Below are 17,994 nucleotides of genomic sequence, written 5' to 3'. Positions count from 1 at the left end.
GCGGTGTGTAACAAAAGGATTTGGATGAGAACCCTAACCTGTTAAAACTCCTGAGTTGTATGTGGCAGCAGAGTGAGAAAAAGTCGATTTTGCATAATACCCCCCCCCCTTTAAAGCTTGACTTGTCAGAAAATGAGACAAACGTTGAACTAGGTCTAGCAAATCCAAATAAATGTACTAATATCCACTATGGTCAAATTCCAACTCTCACTCTGAAGAGGAAGAGTGGTCTGAAGCTGAATCATCGTCATTACCCACAGAGAGCCTGTCAGATTGGGCTAAGCCAGGAAAATCTCATGCTCCTAACCTTTGATTCTGGCACAGCTTCAGTTCAGGAGTAGCAGATGGTGAGTGCTATTGACAGGGCGGCATCATACTCTGTGTGAGTAATAAAAAATAAAGCTTTTTTCAATCCAAAGCTGGGGCTTTAATCGTGCAACACAAAACGGCTGCGCCTCCATGTCTCTGTTCATAAAGCAATTCAGCATTCGGCTCCAAATATCCTTTGAAGATCTGTGAAAAAGAGATGTGTGGCAATGCTGAAGCAGAACATTACCTACAGTGTGTGTGATGTTCCAGTCCGTTTCTGCAGGTCGTTCTGTAGGTTGGCTGAGGTAGGTTTTGCACATGTAATTATCATTTTGACACCATCAGCGAGTTGAATCTCTGTCCAGAATTGCTGGATTTGCAACGATACATTATTCAATGTGCTCCAAATGGGGTGATTTCAGTGAGACCCTCAGAGAGAAGCTTCGTCTTCCTGCGCGTTTAAACATTTAATGTTTCGCATCCTTTTGGTCCAACAAAACTTACATTGAAATAAAGTCAAAATGTGCAATAATGACACTCACCTAAGTACACTAAAAATCTCTTCAGGACAGGGTGACCAGATTGGAATGATAAATTTTTTTAAATTACGAAACTCGACAATTACGACACTCTGCATAAATATTATTGCATTTATTTTATTTTATTTTTAGTCTGAGGGGGCGTGGTGTTAGTGTGAGGGGGCGTGATGTTAGTCCGAGGGGGCGTGGTGTTAGTCCGAGGGGGCGTGGTGTTAGTCCGAGGGGGCGTGGTGTAAGTGCGAGGGGGCGTGGTGTTAGTCCGAGGGGGCGTGGTGTTAGTCTGAGGGGGCGTGGTGTTAGTCTGAGGGGGCGTGGTGTTAGTCTGAGGGGGCGTGGTGTTAGTGTGAGGGGGCGTGGTGTTAGTCTGAGGGGGCGTGGTGTTAGTCTGAGGGGGCGTGGTGTTAGTGTGAGGGGGCGTGGTGTTAGTCTGAGGGGGCGTGGTGTTAGTCTGAGGGGGCGTGGTGTTAGTCTGAGGGGGCGTGGTGTTAGTGTGAGGAGGGCTGGTGTTAGTCTGAGGGGGCGTGGTGTTAGTCTGAGGGGGCGTGGTGTTAGTCTGAGGGGGCGTGGTGTTAGTCTGAGGGGGCGTGGTGTTAGTCTGAGGGGGCGTGGTGCAGAGCGGCTTCACATGGAAAGATCGAAACAGTTGAGGTTGAGGAGAGGAGTGTTGCATTAAACCCCCTGCTATCTCCATTTCTAGAAAAAAAAACAGTGATTTTGATCAAAACTAGCCTCTGTTTAGCTTAGATTTCTCAGGAACCGAGGCACGTAGAGTTAAACTGTTTTCACCTACGGAGAGCTTAGAGTCTCAGCTTTCAAACGAGCCACATCATGTGTCCATAGCTATAACATAGAATACGCTGTGGTGCTACAAATATCATGAAAAATGGTCTGGATTGTTGACACTCTGGCTCGTGGTCACTTCACTAACTCTTGTCTCGTCCTCCCCCCTCCAGACGGACCTCCCTCTGGAGCGTAAGCCCAGAGCGGTGCGCCCCTCCAGCCGCCTCTGCACCGAACTCCACCGCCACCTCACCACCTCCGGTCACCGCGGCAACGAGGACACCGCCACCGCCGAGTCCGAGGACGACGAGGACGAGGAGGAGGAGGAGAGCGAGTCGGAGGAGGATGAAGACTCCTCCGGCAGCGAGGCGGAGGCTCCCGTGGCGCCCCAGGCGGAGCCCGCGAAGCCGCAGTTCAGCTCGGAGAAGGAGCTGCAGTCGGTGGTGGACCTCATCACGTACATGCACACGTACTGCCTGCCCTCGCGCAAACAGCACGGGGGCTGGGACCGCCGAGACCGAGACGCCCTCAAGCCCCGGTCCCGGCCTCCCTCCAGCGCGACCCAATCGAACTCACACACCCGGGTGGTCCTCGTGGCCACCCCCGGGACGAGCCTGTCTGGGGCGCTGGCGAACGGGACGGCCTCCGTGCACCCCAGGCGGATTCCCTTCGCGAGGCGGAGGGAGGTCAAAGCCAATTCACTTTTGCGGGAGCTCCTGCAGCAAACTAGCTCCTATGACGTGAGCAAGCCTTACAGACTGCACAGCCCGCCCTACACCCTCACTTCCAGCCCGAACAGGGGGGCTAAAGTCCCCTCTGCCCCCACCCCGACCGCCGCGGCCACCACCGCGCCCGCGCCTAGAGCGGACATGTCCTCCCCGGACAGGAGTAGCTCTTCCACGGATTACTTGCAGGACGCCATCGCAGAGGACGGCGGATCGTTTTCCGTGCGGAGGTCTCGGCGCTTGGCCTCGTTCCCGAGCCGCTTCGCTAAAAGACATCGCCCCACACGGCCCCCGGCGGCGGACAAGAGGGAGGACAAGGAGGAGGGGAAGTTCGTGATGAAGCTGACGCTGGCTCCAGAGACCAGCGTGGAGGCGGAGCAGCTGACGCCGACCGACGGCGGCGGCGGGACGATGGAGCAGACCAAGCCGTGCTGCCACAACGGTACAAACATTAACGTTATTTTCAGGCAAAGGGCTTCGTTGTGTGAACTTTCTTTCTGATTCATAAAGTTAGATACATCTTTTATTCAAACCAAAAGAAACACTTTCATCAAGTCTTATTTACCTAAAAAGGACAATCATAACGAGGAAGAAGCTCAGATCAGTTTCGTTGGTCTTAGCTTTCAAATGAGGCATCACACTGATCTAGAGTCAGCTGCAGTCGAGAAGCTTTTTCGAACTGGAGAAAATGCACCTGGTAAAGGCTTAGGGTAAGAGGTTAAAGGTGCAAGTTTGTAAAAATGTAAAAAAATAATAATAATAAAGTTAATATTTGACCTTTCAGTGACCCTGCAGATGTGTGGGTGGTTAGCATAGCGCCTTGGGACATGTATTGCAATGCTAGGAATTCTAGGAAAATATGATTCAACTGACTTAAAGTGCATATGACAGGTTTTAATGTGTAATAATTATCATTACAAAGAAATGTTGGGAGGAAAAGTTATTTTTAATGGAATTTTCTTTACTACTGACAGGAAGTGACACAGACAATGGTAAAGTTTCATAGTAGTTTGAGATACAGACGGCGTCTCTGGACTCGCCCATATATGGTCATGTTTGAAAACAGTTAAGGGGGAAAACAATTTGGAGAAAAATATAAACTTTCTCTAATTATTCCAAAATTATGAATATAGTTTTCTACTAAGTAAAGATACAAAGACATGGAGAGGAGCAAAGTGGTTCAACCGCCCATAAACACATAAATAACGGAGAATGCTAACATGATGCTTCATGTTAGCATCGGGCTAATGCTAACGTTAGCTAGTGCTAGCTACGAATGCCGTTTTTTCACTTCTACTGAACAATCAGCTGTGAGAAAAATATCAATATGGGCCCGATTTACACTTGACTTAAAGGGGCTAGATGCAAGTTAGCCATTTTATACTCACTACTGCCACCTCAGGTCATACATGTAACTGCACCTTCTATATTAAGTTCGAGTGACAGTGCAGGATTTTAGAGGCAGTTGTGGTGAACAGAGCTCATTCTACACCTCAGGACATTGTTGGAACATGTAGGGGGAGGAAAATACATAATTCTAGCATTTTTAAACTGTGTAGTCCCTTTAAAAAAGATCAAATTCCACCAGAAAATGCCTAAAAACAGAGGAAAATTGTGTTTCTCTTAAAATTCTATTTCCCCCCTTAACAAAGCCCCGCCCCCTTCTATGACGAGGGCCGTCTGTATCTATAAAGGCTCATTCATACTTCACATACTTCTTGTCAAGTATGAATGAGCCTAAAACATCACAAAAATGGTCAAACTACAGAAAACTGGGTAAAATAATTCACAAAATCTTCAATATAATTGTGTTAAATATGTTTTGGCAAAAAAAAACAAAAAAAAAGTCTAATTCGTCATATGCACTTTAAAGATCTTAGTGTTAATACCAGTTTTCTAAAATCTGAAAGCTTCTTGACCGGAGAGCTTGTAGGCCAGTGTAACGCCTCATTTGAAAGCTAAGACCGACACAACTGACACTTCCAGAAGCTTTCAGACTTTGGCGAGGCTGATCTGCAGTAAATGTGCAGGGTTAATCTGGGGGTCAAGACGTTTTTTTATAGAACACATCGCCCCCAATGTACGTGTTGTTGTTCTTGTGTGTAAATGAACATGGACGGTCATCGAATTTCCCGTAAACTTGAACTGATCTTGTGATTACAGAGAAGCGAGCTTGCCTTTGTCTGCCGCTGAACCCCAAGTCCACAGGGTGAGCTCCATGCACTACTCCACAACCACCACAGTGACCTCTCATCAAAACAAACAGGCCTTTTTTGGTCGCGGTTTCCACGGCGATGCTATCATTATTAGCTCATGTGAAATCCTTAAGAAATTGCTACTATGTCCAATTCCCACATTATGTCCTGGTGTGATTGCTATTTGGATGAAACTACTTGATAAGGCCGATATTGAATTTCAAACGTCCCAGTCTTGCCAAATTTCGCTCATATTTGTTGTTGTTGTTTTTCTTTTCCTTTAATGAATTGGAACCATCTGCCACATTCAGCTCCGTTCGCTCCAGACGTTTTGTTACTTTTGCTAAATTAACCTCTCATTTTCATTTCGCCTCCGACAACTGGCTCGTCTCCAAGTCACGCTCCAGTGTGTCTTCGAAAAAAAAGAAGAAAAAAAAAAAAAAAAACATCACACCGACCGGCTTTTGTCCATCTCCAAATTCAATCTCCCCATAAAAGCGGCGTTTTTTGTTGTTGTTTTTTTTCCTCGGTGATTTGTTTATTCCTCGCCCCTCTGTTCTCCGCGGAGGGGCCGGTCGCACTCGGCGGCGGTCTTTGTAGCAAACTGAAGTCCCTGGCTGAGCGTAGAGGGGAGGGGGGGGCGGTGCTGTACATATGGCTGTGTTGATAAGAGCGGGGAGTAACGTTTACAGAGAGCCGCGTGATTCGCATTCAGCCGACATCAGCTGGAAGAATGTGGCGTTTTATGATTTGGAAATAAGCCTCGCGCTGACTCCCCTTTTCTGGACGCCGTTAACGTGTGACACAACGGTAAATGCAGCCAGAATTCCTCCGAAAATTCAGAAATACAGCGATGACGGCAAAGTAATGTGAGTGTGAGCTTCAGGGCTGCACGATACGAAAGCTCGACAAGATATATTTGAGTATTTTACAATATCGGACGATCTAATGGGATAGAGACTTCCTGTTTCAGTCAGAGCCTTAAAATGAGTCTCCCACAACTCCCTAGACTCAGAGGAACTGATACAATAAGTGGAAAAAGAGACAAGTGAAACTCGGAAAATTAGAAAATGTGCATTCACTTCTGTTATTCAACTTAAACTGTGAAGATAATATATGATAAAGACTCATCACATGCAAAGTGAGATGTGTATAGTCTTTATTTGTTATCATTTTGATTATTATGGCTCAAACCCCAAATAAAAAATCACTTGCATGTAATGAGTCTATTAGTTTCACATTTTAAAGCAGAACTAAGTAACGTGTTTACCTTAATAAATCCTTCCCGTAGTCCCTCTGAGGGTAATACAAGTGTTAATGGGATGATTGGAGGGTCTTTCATCTCCCCCTGGTGTCTCTGGCCAGAAAAACACAATTGCAACTTGACTGCCACCGGGTCGGAGTCACCAATACACACTAATGGAATCACGAAGAAGAAGCTAACAGGCTAACGGGCAAAGCTAACTGCGGGCTAGCGCCACTTAAACAGTATTTACGGCCAAGTTTGAGTGGAAAAAACGATCTCCATTGTGTAATTTGTCTTTTCTGTCAGCGTAGTATTTACTCTCACGGATTATTAATGAGTAAAAAAACGCAACATGCTACGACACCTGCAGTGGCGCTTATGGCCTCTAGGGGCATGAGTTACTTGGTTCTGCTTTAAGTTGAATTACAGAAATAAATGAACTTTTGAACGATATTCAAATTTTCCGAGTTTCACCTTTATATTCAAATTGAAAACCTTAAACCGCTAAATGCGTAGTGTTGTTATAGTGTTTCGAGAACTTCAAAACCATCTCCCAGCTCCAAGTGGAAAATACGAGATGAGGCGGCGTTCATGTGCAATTTTCCACTCAACAAGTGGCATTAACCATAACTACGAGAGCACATGACTTATGAAGAACTTTATTGTCGTTATACAAATGTACAATTCAATTACGACCAAAATGAGGCGTTAATGGAACTAAACTAGTCAAATCTTTTTTTTTTGTGTCCTTCCCAAAAGGAAAATGCAAGTCTATGTCACCAATAACAGTGATGCTGATACTCTGGACATTTATTTTGTGTTGTGTTGTTTCACAAAGGCAGATAAACATGAAGCTGGTCGTGAAGTTTAACAATGTCATGTTTCCACAGAGAGTCTCAGTTCAGCACCAAGCCTTTTGAGCAGACCCTCGGTGTGGACCTGTGCGGAACAGCAGGTAAAACTCCATCATTTATTATTCCATTTAAAGTGGTTAAAATGCATGGATTGGGAATATTGTGTTAAGATGATGTTATTTTGTGCGTAAGCTTTAAATACATCTTTAAAGCTGTGGCACCCAGATTAGTTTCTTTACGTACAGTATATTTATTTTTGTCTCCAAAGAGTATTGAAAATGCAGCTAATTGTGGATAAAAAGCAGGAAGGAAAGCAAAGATCTGCCCCGGTTCACTGAAGCTGTGAGCACTGGAGAAAAACAAAAGTTCTTCATTTTCAGAACTTGTGTTGATTTTGAGTAGGTTTGGACAATCTTTCTGCCAGTAGGCTCTAGGGCTGGGCGATTACGATTTTAATCAATTTTATTTGAAATAAACTTTAAAAAGTCTCCTGATCTTTGAAGAAAACTGCTCAGTCCTGCTCATTAATATTTCATAATGTAGCTACAGTTCGGCCCTTTAAGAAACATAACCCTTCATTTAAACATCGTTATTTCTGTTTTAGATATTCCTCGTTTTCTCTCAAAAGTAAAACCTCTGAATAAGCCATGCAGTTTTCAGAAGAGTTTTAGTTTTATCGTCTTCAAGCCTCTGCTGTGATTGACAACCGTCTCCATGGAGACTCAAGGGAAAGGGGCGGAGCTAAATGGTCCGCTCAGAGCAGAGTGAGAGAAAGGCACAGGAGCAGAAACTCTTTAAACACAAGACCTTTGTGAAGCAGCAGATCGTCAGGACGTCTCTGCTTCTCCACTGGAGGCATTTCACTAAGTCTTTTTATAAAAGCATGAATTAATTGAAGTAATTCGATTTATCGCCCAGCCCTGGTCTGACATGTGACTCCGTGTGCGGAGTCTCGGTCCTTCCTCTATCGCTGCTTCCCCAATAAGAATCAGCGATGTGTTGCACGAATCAACGAATCGTTCAAGAAAACATCACGGACAGAGAGAAACTGATTTGTGCTTTTCCGGCACATTTTTGAGCTCTGTTGCGGGTTCTTTGTTGCTTTTTTCATTGCTTTTTTTGTCATGTTTTTGCCACATTTTCATAACTTTTTTCTCACTTGTTTATTGTGTTTTTGTTGCTCTTCCGTCGCTCTTTTATCGCTCTTTTGTCGCTCTTTTGTTGCTCTTTTGTTGCTCTTTTGTTGCTCTTTTGTTGCTCTTTTGTTGCTCTTTTTTTAATCTGTTTAAAGCTGACGTAACGCTCGCTGGTTTGTCTCGTAGGCCTGACTCCTCCCACCACGCCGCCGCACAAACCGGTGGAGGACGAGCTCTTCAAACCAACGGACGGCAGCAAATCCACGGCGACGGGAAGTGACAGCGGCGGAGGAGGGGGCGGGGACTCCATAAACCCCGCCTCCAACTCCAGCAACAACAATAACCCGGCTACGATGGCGGCAGCGGCGGCGAAACCCTCGTCGTGGCTGCGCGGCGCCCCCAACAGGAAGCTGCCGGAGCAGACGGAGCTGTACGCGCAGCTGCGGCGGATGGGCCAGGCGGGGGACGAGACGCACCGGAGCTTCGGGGACCACGACTACTGCGCTCTGAGCCTGGGCGAGAGCCGCAAACGCAGCGCCGCCATTTTGGGGGCCATGCTGCAGGGCCAGATGGGGAAGGAGGAGGCCATGAGCACGAGCGACTGTGAGTTAAGCACCATCATCATAGGAGAGCAATAAACATAAAAAAACATATAATAAAACTATATTTTCATCCCATAAAACATTCAGTATCTTTAAGTAGTTTCGAGAGGAAGTAAAATATTGTGTTCTTCCACTTACTGTTGATTTAGGCAATGGTTTATAAATACTTTACAAGCAGATTATTATCAATATTAAAACCTTATTAATCCTTGACAACTTCCATCTAGTCAAGGTGCTTGTTATGTTTTTACTCGCCGCTGCCACCTCAGGTCTTACGAGTAACTGCAGTCTCGATACTGCGAAATGAAAACTTTTTGAGTGACAGTGCAGGATTTTAGAGGCAGTTGTGGTGAACAGGTCTGAGCTCATTCTACACATTAGGACATGGAGGAACATGTAGAGGGAACAAAATACAGAATTTAAGCATTTTAAACTCCGTCTAGTCCAGAATTTCAGTCCAAGTAATATTTTTTTGGACTAAAATTGGACTAAAACCAAATTCAGATTTTCATGAGACGAAAGCCTCATTCATACTTCACAAGACACAAGAACTTCGTGTTCTTGCACCCTGAGCTGCAGAACAAAATGAAGTCACTTTTGCCTTGTCGCCATGAAACTGTCGTCAGTTACAAAACGTAGCTTAATTTTGTTCTGCAGCTCAAGGTGTAAGAACACGAAGTTCTTGTGTCTTGTGAAGTACAAATGAGCCTAAAGCTATGAATAAAATGTCCAGATATTTCCGTCGACTAAAATGTGACTAAATAAAAATAAGAAGAAACTAAAATCATCCAAACTTCCAATGACTTCGTATTTTAAATTCTCTGCCAAAGGAACAGCTCTGAGCTTTGCTCGTGTTGGAGAAGCTCCATAAAGCAGAAGACCTTGATTACAATTTTAATAAATCATTTGGGTTGTTTTCGGGGGCTTTGTGCCCCTGGTAGGGTCTCCCAGGGCAAACAGGTCCTATAGGTGAAGGGTCAGACAAAGAGCGGTTCAGAAGCTCCTTATGAGAGACCAACAGGCCCGGTTAGAATTGTGAGGCCGTCCTTCTGTGGACTCACCACCTGCAGGAGGAGCCATAAGGGGCTGGTGCAACAGCTGCCCCCACGACCCAGCAACGGAAAAGTGGAAGAAAATGGATGGATGGATCTTATGAGATCTGGCAGGGGGACTACCGCTGAAAACTAGCCTATTGGCTGATTCGGGTACATTTACATTGTCCTAATGTTCATTAATTAAAACTAAAAAAATAAATGATATAAATATGATTATAATAAATATTTTAAATGTAGAGTCGACTAAAATTCAACAAAATTATTTGACTAAATCTCGACTAAAATTAAAGGACATTTTTGTCAAAACTAAGACTAAAACTGTTTATTTTAAAGTGCTACAGTTTCCGTGACCAACCAGTTGAGAAACACGGCTCTAGATATCTAAACACCTGTAAAAGTGCTCCAAAAATACCAAAATATTGTAATTTCAAGAGTAAATTACAAAAAAAATGCCCTTAGGGGAAGAGCCCCAAACCCCCTTTTTTGGTCTATATGGAATAATATGATATAATAGCAGACAATGGTCCTTCAGTTCTACCGTGGGCAGGTTTGGCTGATTAAGGAATACATGGTCCCGTCACATAGTAAATTTGCCGACCCCTGCTATAAAGTAAAGTGAAACCCATGAATGAAACATGTCCTCGTCACTACAGTGTGTCACTTTAAAACGTGGGCGCCTCACAGAGTCGACCCACTTCATACCAGTGAAGTGACGACATGTGTCTCTCCGTGAAGCAGCTGCTGATGAGGAGGCGTCAGCGGAGACCAAGCCCCAGGAGGAGGAGGAGGAGGACATCGGTGCGGACCCTGAGCCCGGATCAGAGCCTCTGAATCGGGACGAGAGCGCCGACGCCTCCACCCCTCCAGCGTCCGAGGAGGAAACCGAGCGCTCGCCACCGTCCCGGTCCCCGTCTCCGGCTCTGCACCTCTGCCCCGACTCCCCAGCCAGCAAAACGGACTCCAGGTAAGAACTCACCGCGAATCATACACAAAAGGATTTAAATGGTTTGCAAATCACAAAGACAGCAATTATTTCTGCAATATGAAACGTCTCTTATTTGTGTTCTAAAAACGGCAAACTCCATTGTTTAGATTAACATTTAAATGTTCTAAAATAAAAGCATCGAAAGCAGGTTACGAGGAAAAAACGTATATAGATCCAAGTTTTATTTCCTCTTGGTCCAGAGACAGCATTACAGCAAGTGACTTATAAATGTTATTTTTCTCACTTCTTTTTTTTTCCACAATCTTTTTCAAAATAAATTTGCCCAATGTTTGGCCAGTATTTATTTATTTTTTTCTTATTTTTGCCCCAATTTTCTTTTATTTTCCCAACTTATTTCCCCCCCATTTTTGCTAAGTTTTAATTACTAATGTTATCCCTATTTCCCCCATTTGTTTTTACATTTTTGGCCAATTTTTTTTTACACAATTTATCCCAATTTTGTTTTATTTTTGTCACTATTTTTTCCAAAATAAATATTGCCCAATGATTGGCCAATATTTACAGTTTTTTTTGCCCCAATTTTATTTATTTTTTTCAAATTTTCCCAACTTTTTTACCCCCATTTTTTACAAATTTTTAATTACTATCTCCCCCCATTTTTTCCCACTTTCCCCCATTTTCTAAACATTTTGGGCCAATTTTTTTACAAATGTTTTCCTTATTTTTGACACAATTTCTCGCAATTTTCCCCCATTTTCCCCCCAAATACTCCCAAATTTCTTAACATTGCAGATGAACCCAATATTGTAAATTTGCAGATCTTCCACACATTATTGTTCTGTTTTCTAGCTCTAGGTGACAAATATGTATAGGTACTAAAATACAAGTTCCGACCAGTTACTTCAAGTGAAAAAAGATTGTGATAAAAACAATCAAAAAGCAGTAAAATACAAAAGCTGATGTAAAAACCAGCGCATTACAGCTCATACATTATTGGCTGAATTTATTAAACTTGTGATATTTCCTTCGACACTCACCCTGCTCCTCCCAGTCTTCCTAAAGCCGGGCTGAATTCCTGCTCCGTTCCCAGAGATATTTTTTGACATTGAAACACGTGTTGTACAAAGTGCGTGGTGGATCTGGAGGCTCATTACTCGCCGTGTGCCGTACCATCTCAGCAGCCATTACTCGTGCCTATAAAAAGACCGCAGCCTCCACACTGTCTCCCCTTGTTCGCTGCACTTCACCTGCTTCCAGCCTGCTCTTCCTCACCGCTCTGTCGTCGTCTCACTGTCTCTCTCGTGTTTGTGCCGCAGTGAGAACTCGGAGATGTGTCCGGAGGAAACGGAGAGGAAAGAAGCCACGTCTGATGAGGTAAAGCAGGGCTCGTCAACGGCTTCCTTCACTGGGGCCGGATTTGTGGGAGGTCATCGGGGTGAGCCTCGTATTCACATGTTTGGGATATTCATCATCATCACTGCTTGAATAGAAGAGAATTGGGCCTAAACACAAACAAAAATATAATATTCCAGCATTTTAAGGCTTTGAAAACAACAAGACCACAATAGCAGAGCCTAATAATTAACTAGGACAACTCAGAGCTTAACCAGGATGGAGCCAGGGCAAAAACATGCAATGTCAGGGCTAAGGCAGGACTAAACCAGACCAAAGGCTTAATACAGAATAAGAGAATTACATGTGACCAGTACATCTCAAACAACAGGACTAACTCCTGCTCCGCCACTGCTCCTCACAGCTGAGCGGACAGAGGGTTAACCTGGCACCTGAGCCACTGTTCTGTCCAGACCTCACGCTTCATGGAAGAACTCGGTGAATTAAGCGCTCCAAGGAGATGGCAGGTTCATTTGTTGTTGTTTTAATTACGAAACTAGACACTCTAATAAACCTTATGTGTGATTTTGGGAGCTCTGTGATGAACAGAAGTGAAATAAATGAGGATCAAAACTTGTGAAAAGTCACAATCTGGACATTTTATATTAGTTCGGGGGATATTAGTATCTGGAGCGCGTCTGACAAAGCAGAGCAGCTTCCCATGGGTTAAATGTGGTCCAAGGACGACTGAGAAACATCCTGTTAAAGTCTTCACTCCGAGAACCAGGCTGTTTAAATGCACACGCCATAAAAAGCGACCGAGAACACGCGTGTTTCAAAACGTGTCAAAAATGTTGTCATTGAAATTTGACTTGAAACTTTGCAAAGAGCGCCTCTGCGCTTGTATCGAATGAAGTCAGGGGAGAAAGGAGGCACAAATGCACTTGTTATTTGGCTAAGTTAGAGCCCTGATGGTGAGGTTTAGCTAGGTTTAGCTAGGTTTAGCTAGGTTTAGCGAGGTTTAGCGTGTTGGCTGGTTGAATACGAGTGCTCGCTGGTGCAGTGTGAAGAGTCCTGCTTCTGCATGGGATAATCCGAGCAAAACTCCAAAAAAAACGATTCACACTGTCCTTGTGCTTTGATAAAATGTTTAAATTAAATGCCTAAATGTATCTACAATAGTTTCCTTGTCATCACACGTTTAGTTTCCATGCTACTCAAGCTGCTACTGAAATGATCTGCAGACTTTTAGCACATTCTTCCACAGACTTTTAGAAGTCTCCTGTGCTCCACGCTGAATCCCTCACTTTGGGACCTCATCCTCCTTAAACGCGGTGACTTCCTGTCTCTCTTGTCCTGACCGTTGCCATGGTTTCTCTGTTGCCAGGACAACTGCCAGGTGTTCTACATCCACAACCTCCCGAGCAGCGTGACCCAGAACATGCTGCGCAAACGCTTCCAGGTGTTCGGGAACGCGGAGGACTGCAAAGTCATCATCTGCAACGAGTGAGTGCCCCGCCACGACCTCCGCCCAGCGCGGGACGGCTATTTATACCACGGGCCGGGGACAAACGGGAACATCCGAGGGTCCGGGGGGTTTGGTTTTACTGGAGGAGGAGGGGGGGGAGTGCTGGGTGTCGAGAAAGAGCTCTCAAACTACTGTAGTGGGTTTTACAAGGGGGAGGCGTTGTGTTACAATGTCATCCAAAAACATATGTGGAGTTGTGCTTTGAGCCATGTGCGCATCTTTGAGTGATCTTTGAATCTTCCCTGGTGACGATCCTCCTTTTCAATATAGCCAGAGAAGGAAAACAATGAAGAGAAAAAAACAGAACTTTCTCCCATTTCTCTTTAACAAACAATACAGAGACATGAAGAGGAGCAAAGTGGTCCAATAGCCGTAAATACTTGTGAAAAACTGACAACGCTAACCAGGAAGTGAAAATATTTTTCCTAGGATTGTTGGTATATCAATCAGTCACAAGTCACGAGAGTGAAACGTCATACATATATCAACCAATCAGCTTAACCCTGACCCTGCCCTAGACACTAACCTTAAGGATAGTGGGCGGTGCCTAATCTTAATACGTTTTTTCGCTTTCTACTGATCAACCACAGTGCGTGGTGCTCGTGCTTCACAGCTCGAAGGTCCTGGGTTTGATTCCCACCTGAACTGTGTGGAGTTTGCATGTTCTCCCCGTGTCTGCGTGGGTTTCCTCTGGGTGCTCCGGTCTCCCCTACCACTAAAAACATGAACAATAGCTTTCCCTCTGGGGCCAGGGCTACCCCGAAAAAGAGATTCTTAATCACAGTGGGACATTCCTGGTTAAATAAAGGAAAAAAAAAAAAAACATTTCTGTGGAAAATGAACCCGCATGAACATGATTTTGGCTTGACTTTATTGGTGTGTGATAAAAATGTGGGAAAAGTGGTGATACGTTGCCGTCTGTATCTATGGGAGGGGAGGAGCTTAGGGATAAACCTCTTTGTGAACCAGGATGATAAAACAGCTCATGTTTTGTTGATTTATCCCTCAAGCTTTTAGATTGTTTTACAGATCTTGAGATCAAAATCGCATTTACTAATACTCCGGTTTCCCCTACCTCTAAAAACATGTACAATAGGCCAGGATGAATGAGAGTGTGTTTGAGAGAGCACATGGGGGATGACGGGAATCAGCCCATGGCTACAATACGGTGTAGCGTGTTTACATGCATGAGACCCATGTATGTTCATTAACATGCATTGTAACCAATAAATAATAAATAAATTCATTCATTCATTCAAGATGTGTTTGAGAATATTACAAACCACCTCCTTCTTTAACAATTTGACCAATAGTAATACAGTGTAGCTGCTAAAAAGGAAGGATAAACTTTCTTCATCTCATATTAGAGAGATTTACAGTAGAGATCAGGATTGTCTGGGAAACATCGTAAGGGCAATAACATCCATAGAGAGCCATTACCGGCTAATGGCTCTCTATTACTAACTATTGAATAGGTGGTAAAAGTGGTAATAGCAGCAGGCAATTTATTCACAGAAGTATTTTTCTTTCACATAGCGTCTCTACTCCGTGCTTGTAGTCACAAACGTGTGCATTACGCTGATTTTCCTGCTTCTCAAACCACTCATTTTGGACTTTTGTCAGTGTAATAAGCTTCTTTTCCTTCTTCTTTTTTTTTTTTTGCAGGGAGCGCTGTGGCGTCATAAAGATCCGTCAAAACGGAGTGCAGAGGCATCGGAGAGAAACAGTTTTTAACAACGCCCCTGCGGGACAGAGGAGGCTGACCAGGAAACGCTACATCGACCTCGGTAAAAACAAAACACACGTGACTCGCACAGACTCCGCGAACGAAAGACGTTTTCCAGGAGCCGTTATTACAGCTCTCAGTCCTGTCAGTTTGGGCCTTGAGCTCCCGAAGCATTAATTTTAAGAGTGACAGAGCAAGTTAGTTTTGCGACGGCATCAGCAAACTGCAAACCGCCGCTCTCAATGTGCCAAAAGTTTTAAAAGCAATCACTCTGTAGAAAAGTGTGTTTCTGCTGAAGTGCCGTACTTAAGGCTTAAATGAGCAGGGCATGGACTTTCAGACGCTCACTGGTGTCAACGTTTAGCTCCTCACGGCTCCAGAGCTAATGTGAAGTGTTTCTTCTGTGACGGGGGCTCAGTGGTTACTATAATTGGGGAATCTCTTAACCCCAGCCTGGACCGAGCACTTGGGTACAGTAGAACGGGAGAAATGTGCTCGGTTAAGGCGGGATTAGGAGGTTATTAAGAGATCGAGCTTTTTTCTACCGATTCCGATACTGGGGTTTGAGTATCTGCCAATATCCGATATTTACCGATACCAAAAGACTTCCTTAAAAGTGGCTTTCTTTCTTGACTCTTTTCTCCATTTTAAGATCAATAAATTCATAAAGTATTTTATTGCCATGTTACAGATCAATTATCACTTATATCTATTGATAAACTCTTGGATAAACGTGCAACAAGGATGACTTTTCTACACTAAATATCCTTATATGACAGGCTTTAGGTTACATTAATACAACCAACTCACATGAAGTGATCTGATCATTCTAAATATGTGAGATCCGTTATTTCTTAAACTAAAACACAAACACTTGGCTTCAGCAGTGGTGTGATTGGGGGGTCTATCATCTCCCACTGGTGTCTCTGGGCCAGAAAACCACACTCGCAGCTTTCCCTGCTCCGACCCGGATGCGCAATACACACTAATAGAACCACGAAGAAGAGGCTAACAGGCTAACGGGCAAAGCTAACTGTGGGCTAGCGCCACTTAAACAGTATTTACAGTCAAGTTTGAGTCAAAATAATGATCTCCGTTGTGTAATTGGATGAACAATATCCCTCTGTCCCTTTGTCTTTTCTTTATTGTGGTACTTACAGTGGTACTTATAGTGGTACTTACAGTGGTACTTAAAATGGTAAATGGTGGTATTTCTAGGTACTTATTGTGGTACTTAAAGGATACTATAGTGAGAATTACAAGGTATGTACTTCTAGATTCAGTGGTAACTCTTAGTAATGAAGGTTGTACTTGTTTTCTCTAATGCTGTTTTATGTTGTTTTAAAGTCACAAAATCCTAGAAATTACTTCTGTATGTAGAAGTACCACATTTACTACTTATGAATTGCTGCTGTAGTATCCTTGAATTACCAATAAGTACCATAGATGTATCACTGTAACTACTAGAAACTATCATTTAAAGTACCAAAGTAAATAGATGTACAACCTTCATTAAAATAGTTAAACTTACTTGTAGCGGCCAAAATGCCCTGTGCCGTGTCCGCTCTGACTGTAGTGTTTTAAGGCGTCTCGGACGCATGTCTTCTTCAACAAAGTCCATATAAAATACTGTGTTCCATAAAGGTTTTATTGGCGTTACCTTACAGCCATCCACAAATACACATAGCTTCTCCACAGACAATAAACACATAGACACGGTCGAAAAACTGTATACCTCTACACTGCAACACCTGCGTGCCCTTCCCTTCCCCCTTATATAGGGCTGGTACACACAGCACCATCCAGTGGCGGGAGGCTAAAACAGATAAAAAGGCATATATGGCTCCAACACTTACTTAATACTTAAAATACTTTTACTCTTACTCTTGATTAATTCTATGTTGATGTTTTTATTGATTGTATTTGTTTTCTTATATTTATGCAACTGTGAAGCACTTTGAATTGCCTTGTGTATTGGATTGTGCTCTACAAATGAACTTGCCTTGCCATTACTAAGAGCATTACCACTGTATCTCTTAGTAATCTTAGTAAGTTAGTCTCCCTAATCCTAACCCCTAACCCTAATTACTATTAATTACCACTTTTAGTACCACAATAAGAACCTAGAATTACCACTGTAAATGCTAGTACTCACCACTTTAAGTACCACAAGAAGTACCAAGAAGTACCACTGTAATTACCACTGTAAGTACCACGGACTTACCGGCCCGTAATATAAAGTGTTGCCAAAATCTTTTTAATTCTGTCTAGTCCCTTTAAACACGTGGCAACATGCGTGGAGCGTAAACTAAACATCTCGTGAACCTCTTCTCTTCCAGACGAGGCGGGTCCTGGTCCGGTGAAGAGCAAGTACGACGCGTTGGACTTCGACACTCTGCTCAAAGAAGCCCAGAAGTCCCTGCACCGCTGACAGTACAGCGCCCCCGCCTGGCCAGCCTTAGTAAAGAGAAGAAAAACAAACAAACGCCTCCTCCTCCTCCTTCGAGAAAAGCAAACGTCTTTCCTCCAAAAAAACGGGGACTCCTGACTCCTCCATGCAAGGCGACCTCGCAAATGTTTACATTTTTACCATTGGAAGTAATATGGACTTTTGATTTGTCTGTTGTTTTGTTTTTAACTTTTCTCTCACCGGAGGATACTGCTTATATAAACCGAGGGAGCCACTTGGGAGCCCTTTTTCGAGGAAGACGCGCGAGGAGCGAGAGACTTTTTTTCCCCCCTTTTTTTCAAATCCACAGCAATGGTACAAAACGACAAACTGCTGAACACCCAATGACACAAAGCTGCTTCCTGTCTGTTTCGGTGTCGTTTTAGCCCCGTCTTGGGTGAGACTTTTGAGCGTGAGAGATTTTTGCGTAGCAGACCCTTTGCTATCCCTGCGTCGCGTTGGTTGTCGTGGTGTGTGTTTAAAAAGCGTGTGCGTGTCCTATGTTTTCTTCGTTTGGTATTTGAGGAAGAAGAAGAAGAAAAAAAACAACGGTAATTAATAATAATGAGTCT

At 43.8% G+C, this 17,994-nt stretch overlaps 1 protein-coding gene across 1 annotated transcript in view; it reads left to right on the top strand.

Moving 5' to 3' along the window:
* The window catches only part of ppargc1b (peroxisome proliferator-activated receptor gamma, coactivator 1 beta), a 191,196-nt gene extending 173,531 nt beyond the window's left edge, over positions 1-17,665 (top strand). Inside the window, exons 6-14 of the mRNA XM_079557093.1 lie at positions 1,802-2,795; positions 4,517-4,562; positions 6,685-6,749; positions 7,971-8,387; positions 10,180-10,405; positions 11,704-11,761; positions 13,107-13,225; positions 14,913-15,034; positions 17,313-17,665. Coding sequence (XP_079413219.1) covers positions 1,802-2,795; positions 4,517-4,562; positions 6,685-6,749; positions 7,971-8,387; positions 10,180-10,405; positions 11,704-11,761; positions 13,107-13,225; positions 14,913-15,034; positions 17,313-17,404 — 2,139 coding nt within the window. The 3' untranslated portion in view covers positions 17,405-17,665. The remainder of the gene's footprint in view (positions 1-1,801; positions 2,796-4,516; positions 4,563-6,684; positions 6,750-7,970; positions 8,388-10,179; positions 10,406-11,703; positions 11,762-13,106; positions 13,226-14,912; positions 15,035-17,312) is intronic.
* The last annotated feature ends 329 nt before the right edge of the window (positions 17,666-17,994 follow it).

Source organism: Gobius niger, assembly GCF_951799975.1.
Source record: "Gobius niger genome assembly, chromosome: 5".
NCBI lineage: Eukaryota > Metazoa > Chordata > Actinopteri > Gobiiformes > Gobiidae > Gobius > Gobius niger.
This window is presented reverse-complemented; position numbering and strand designations above follow the sequence as displayed.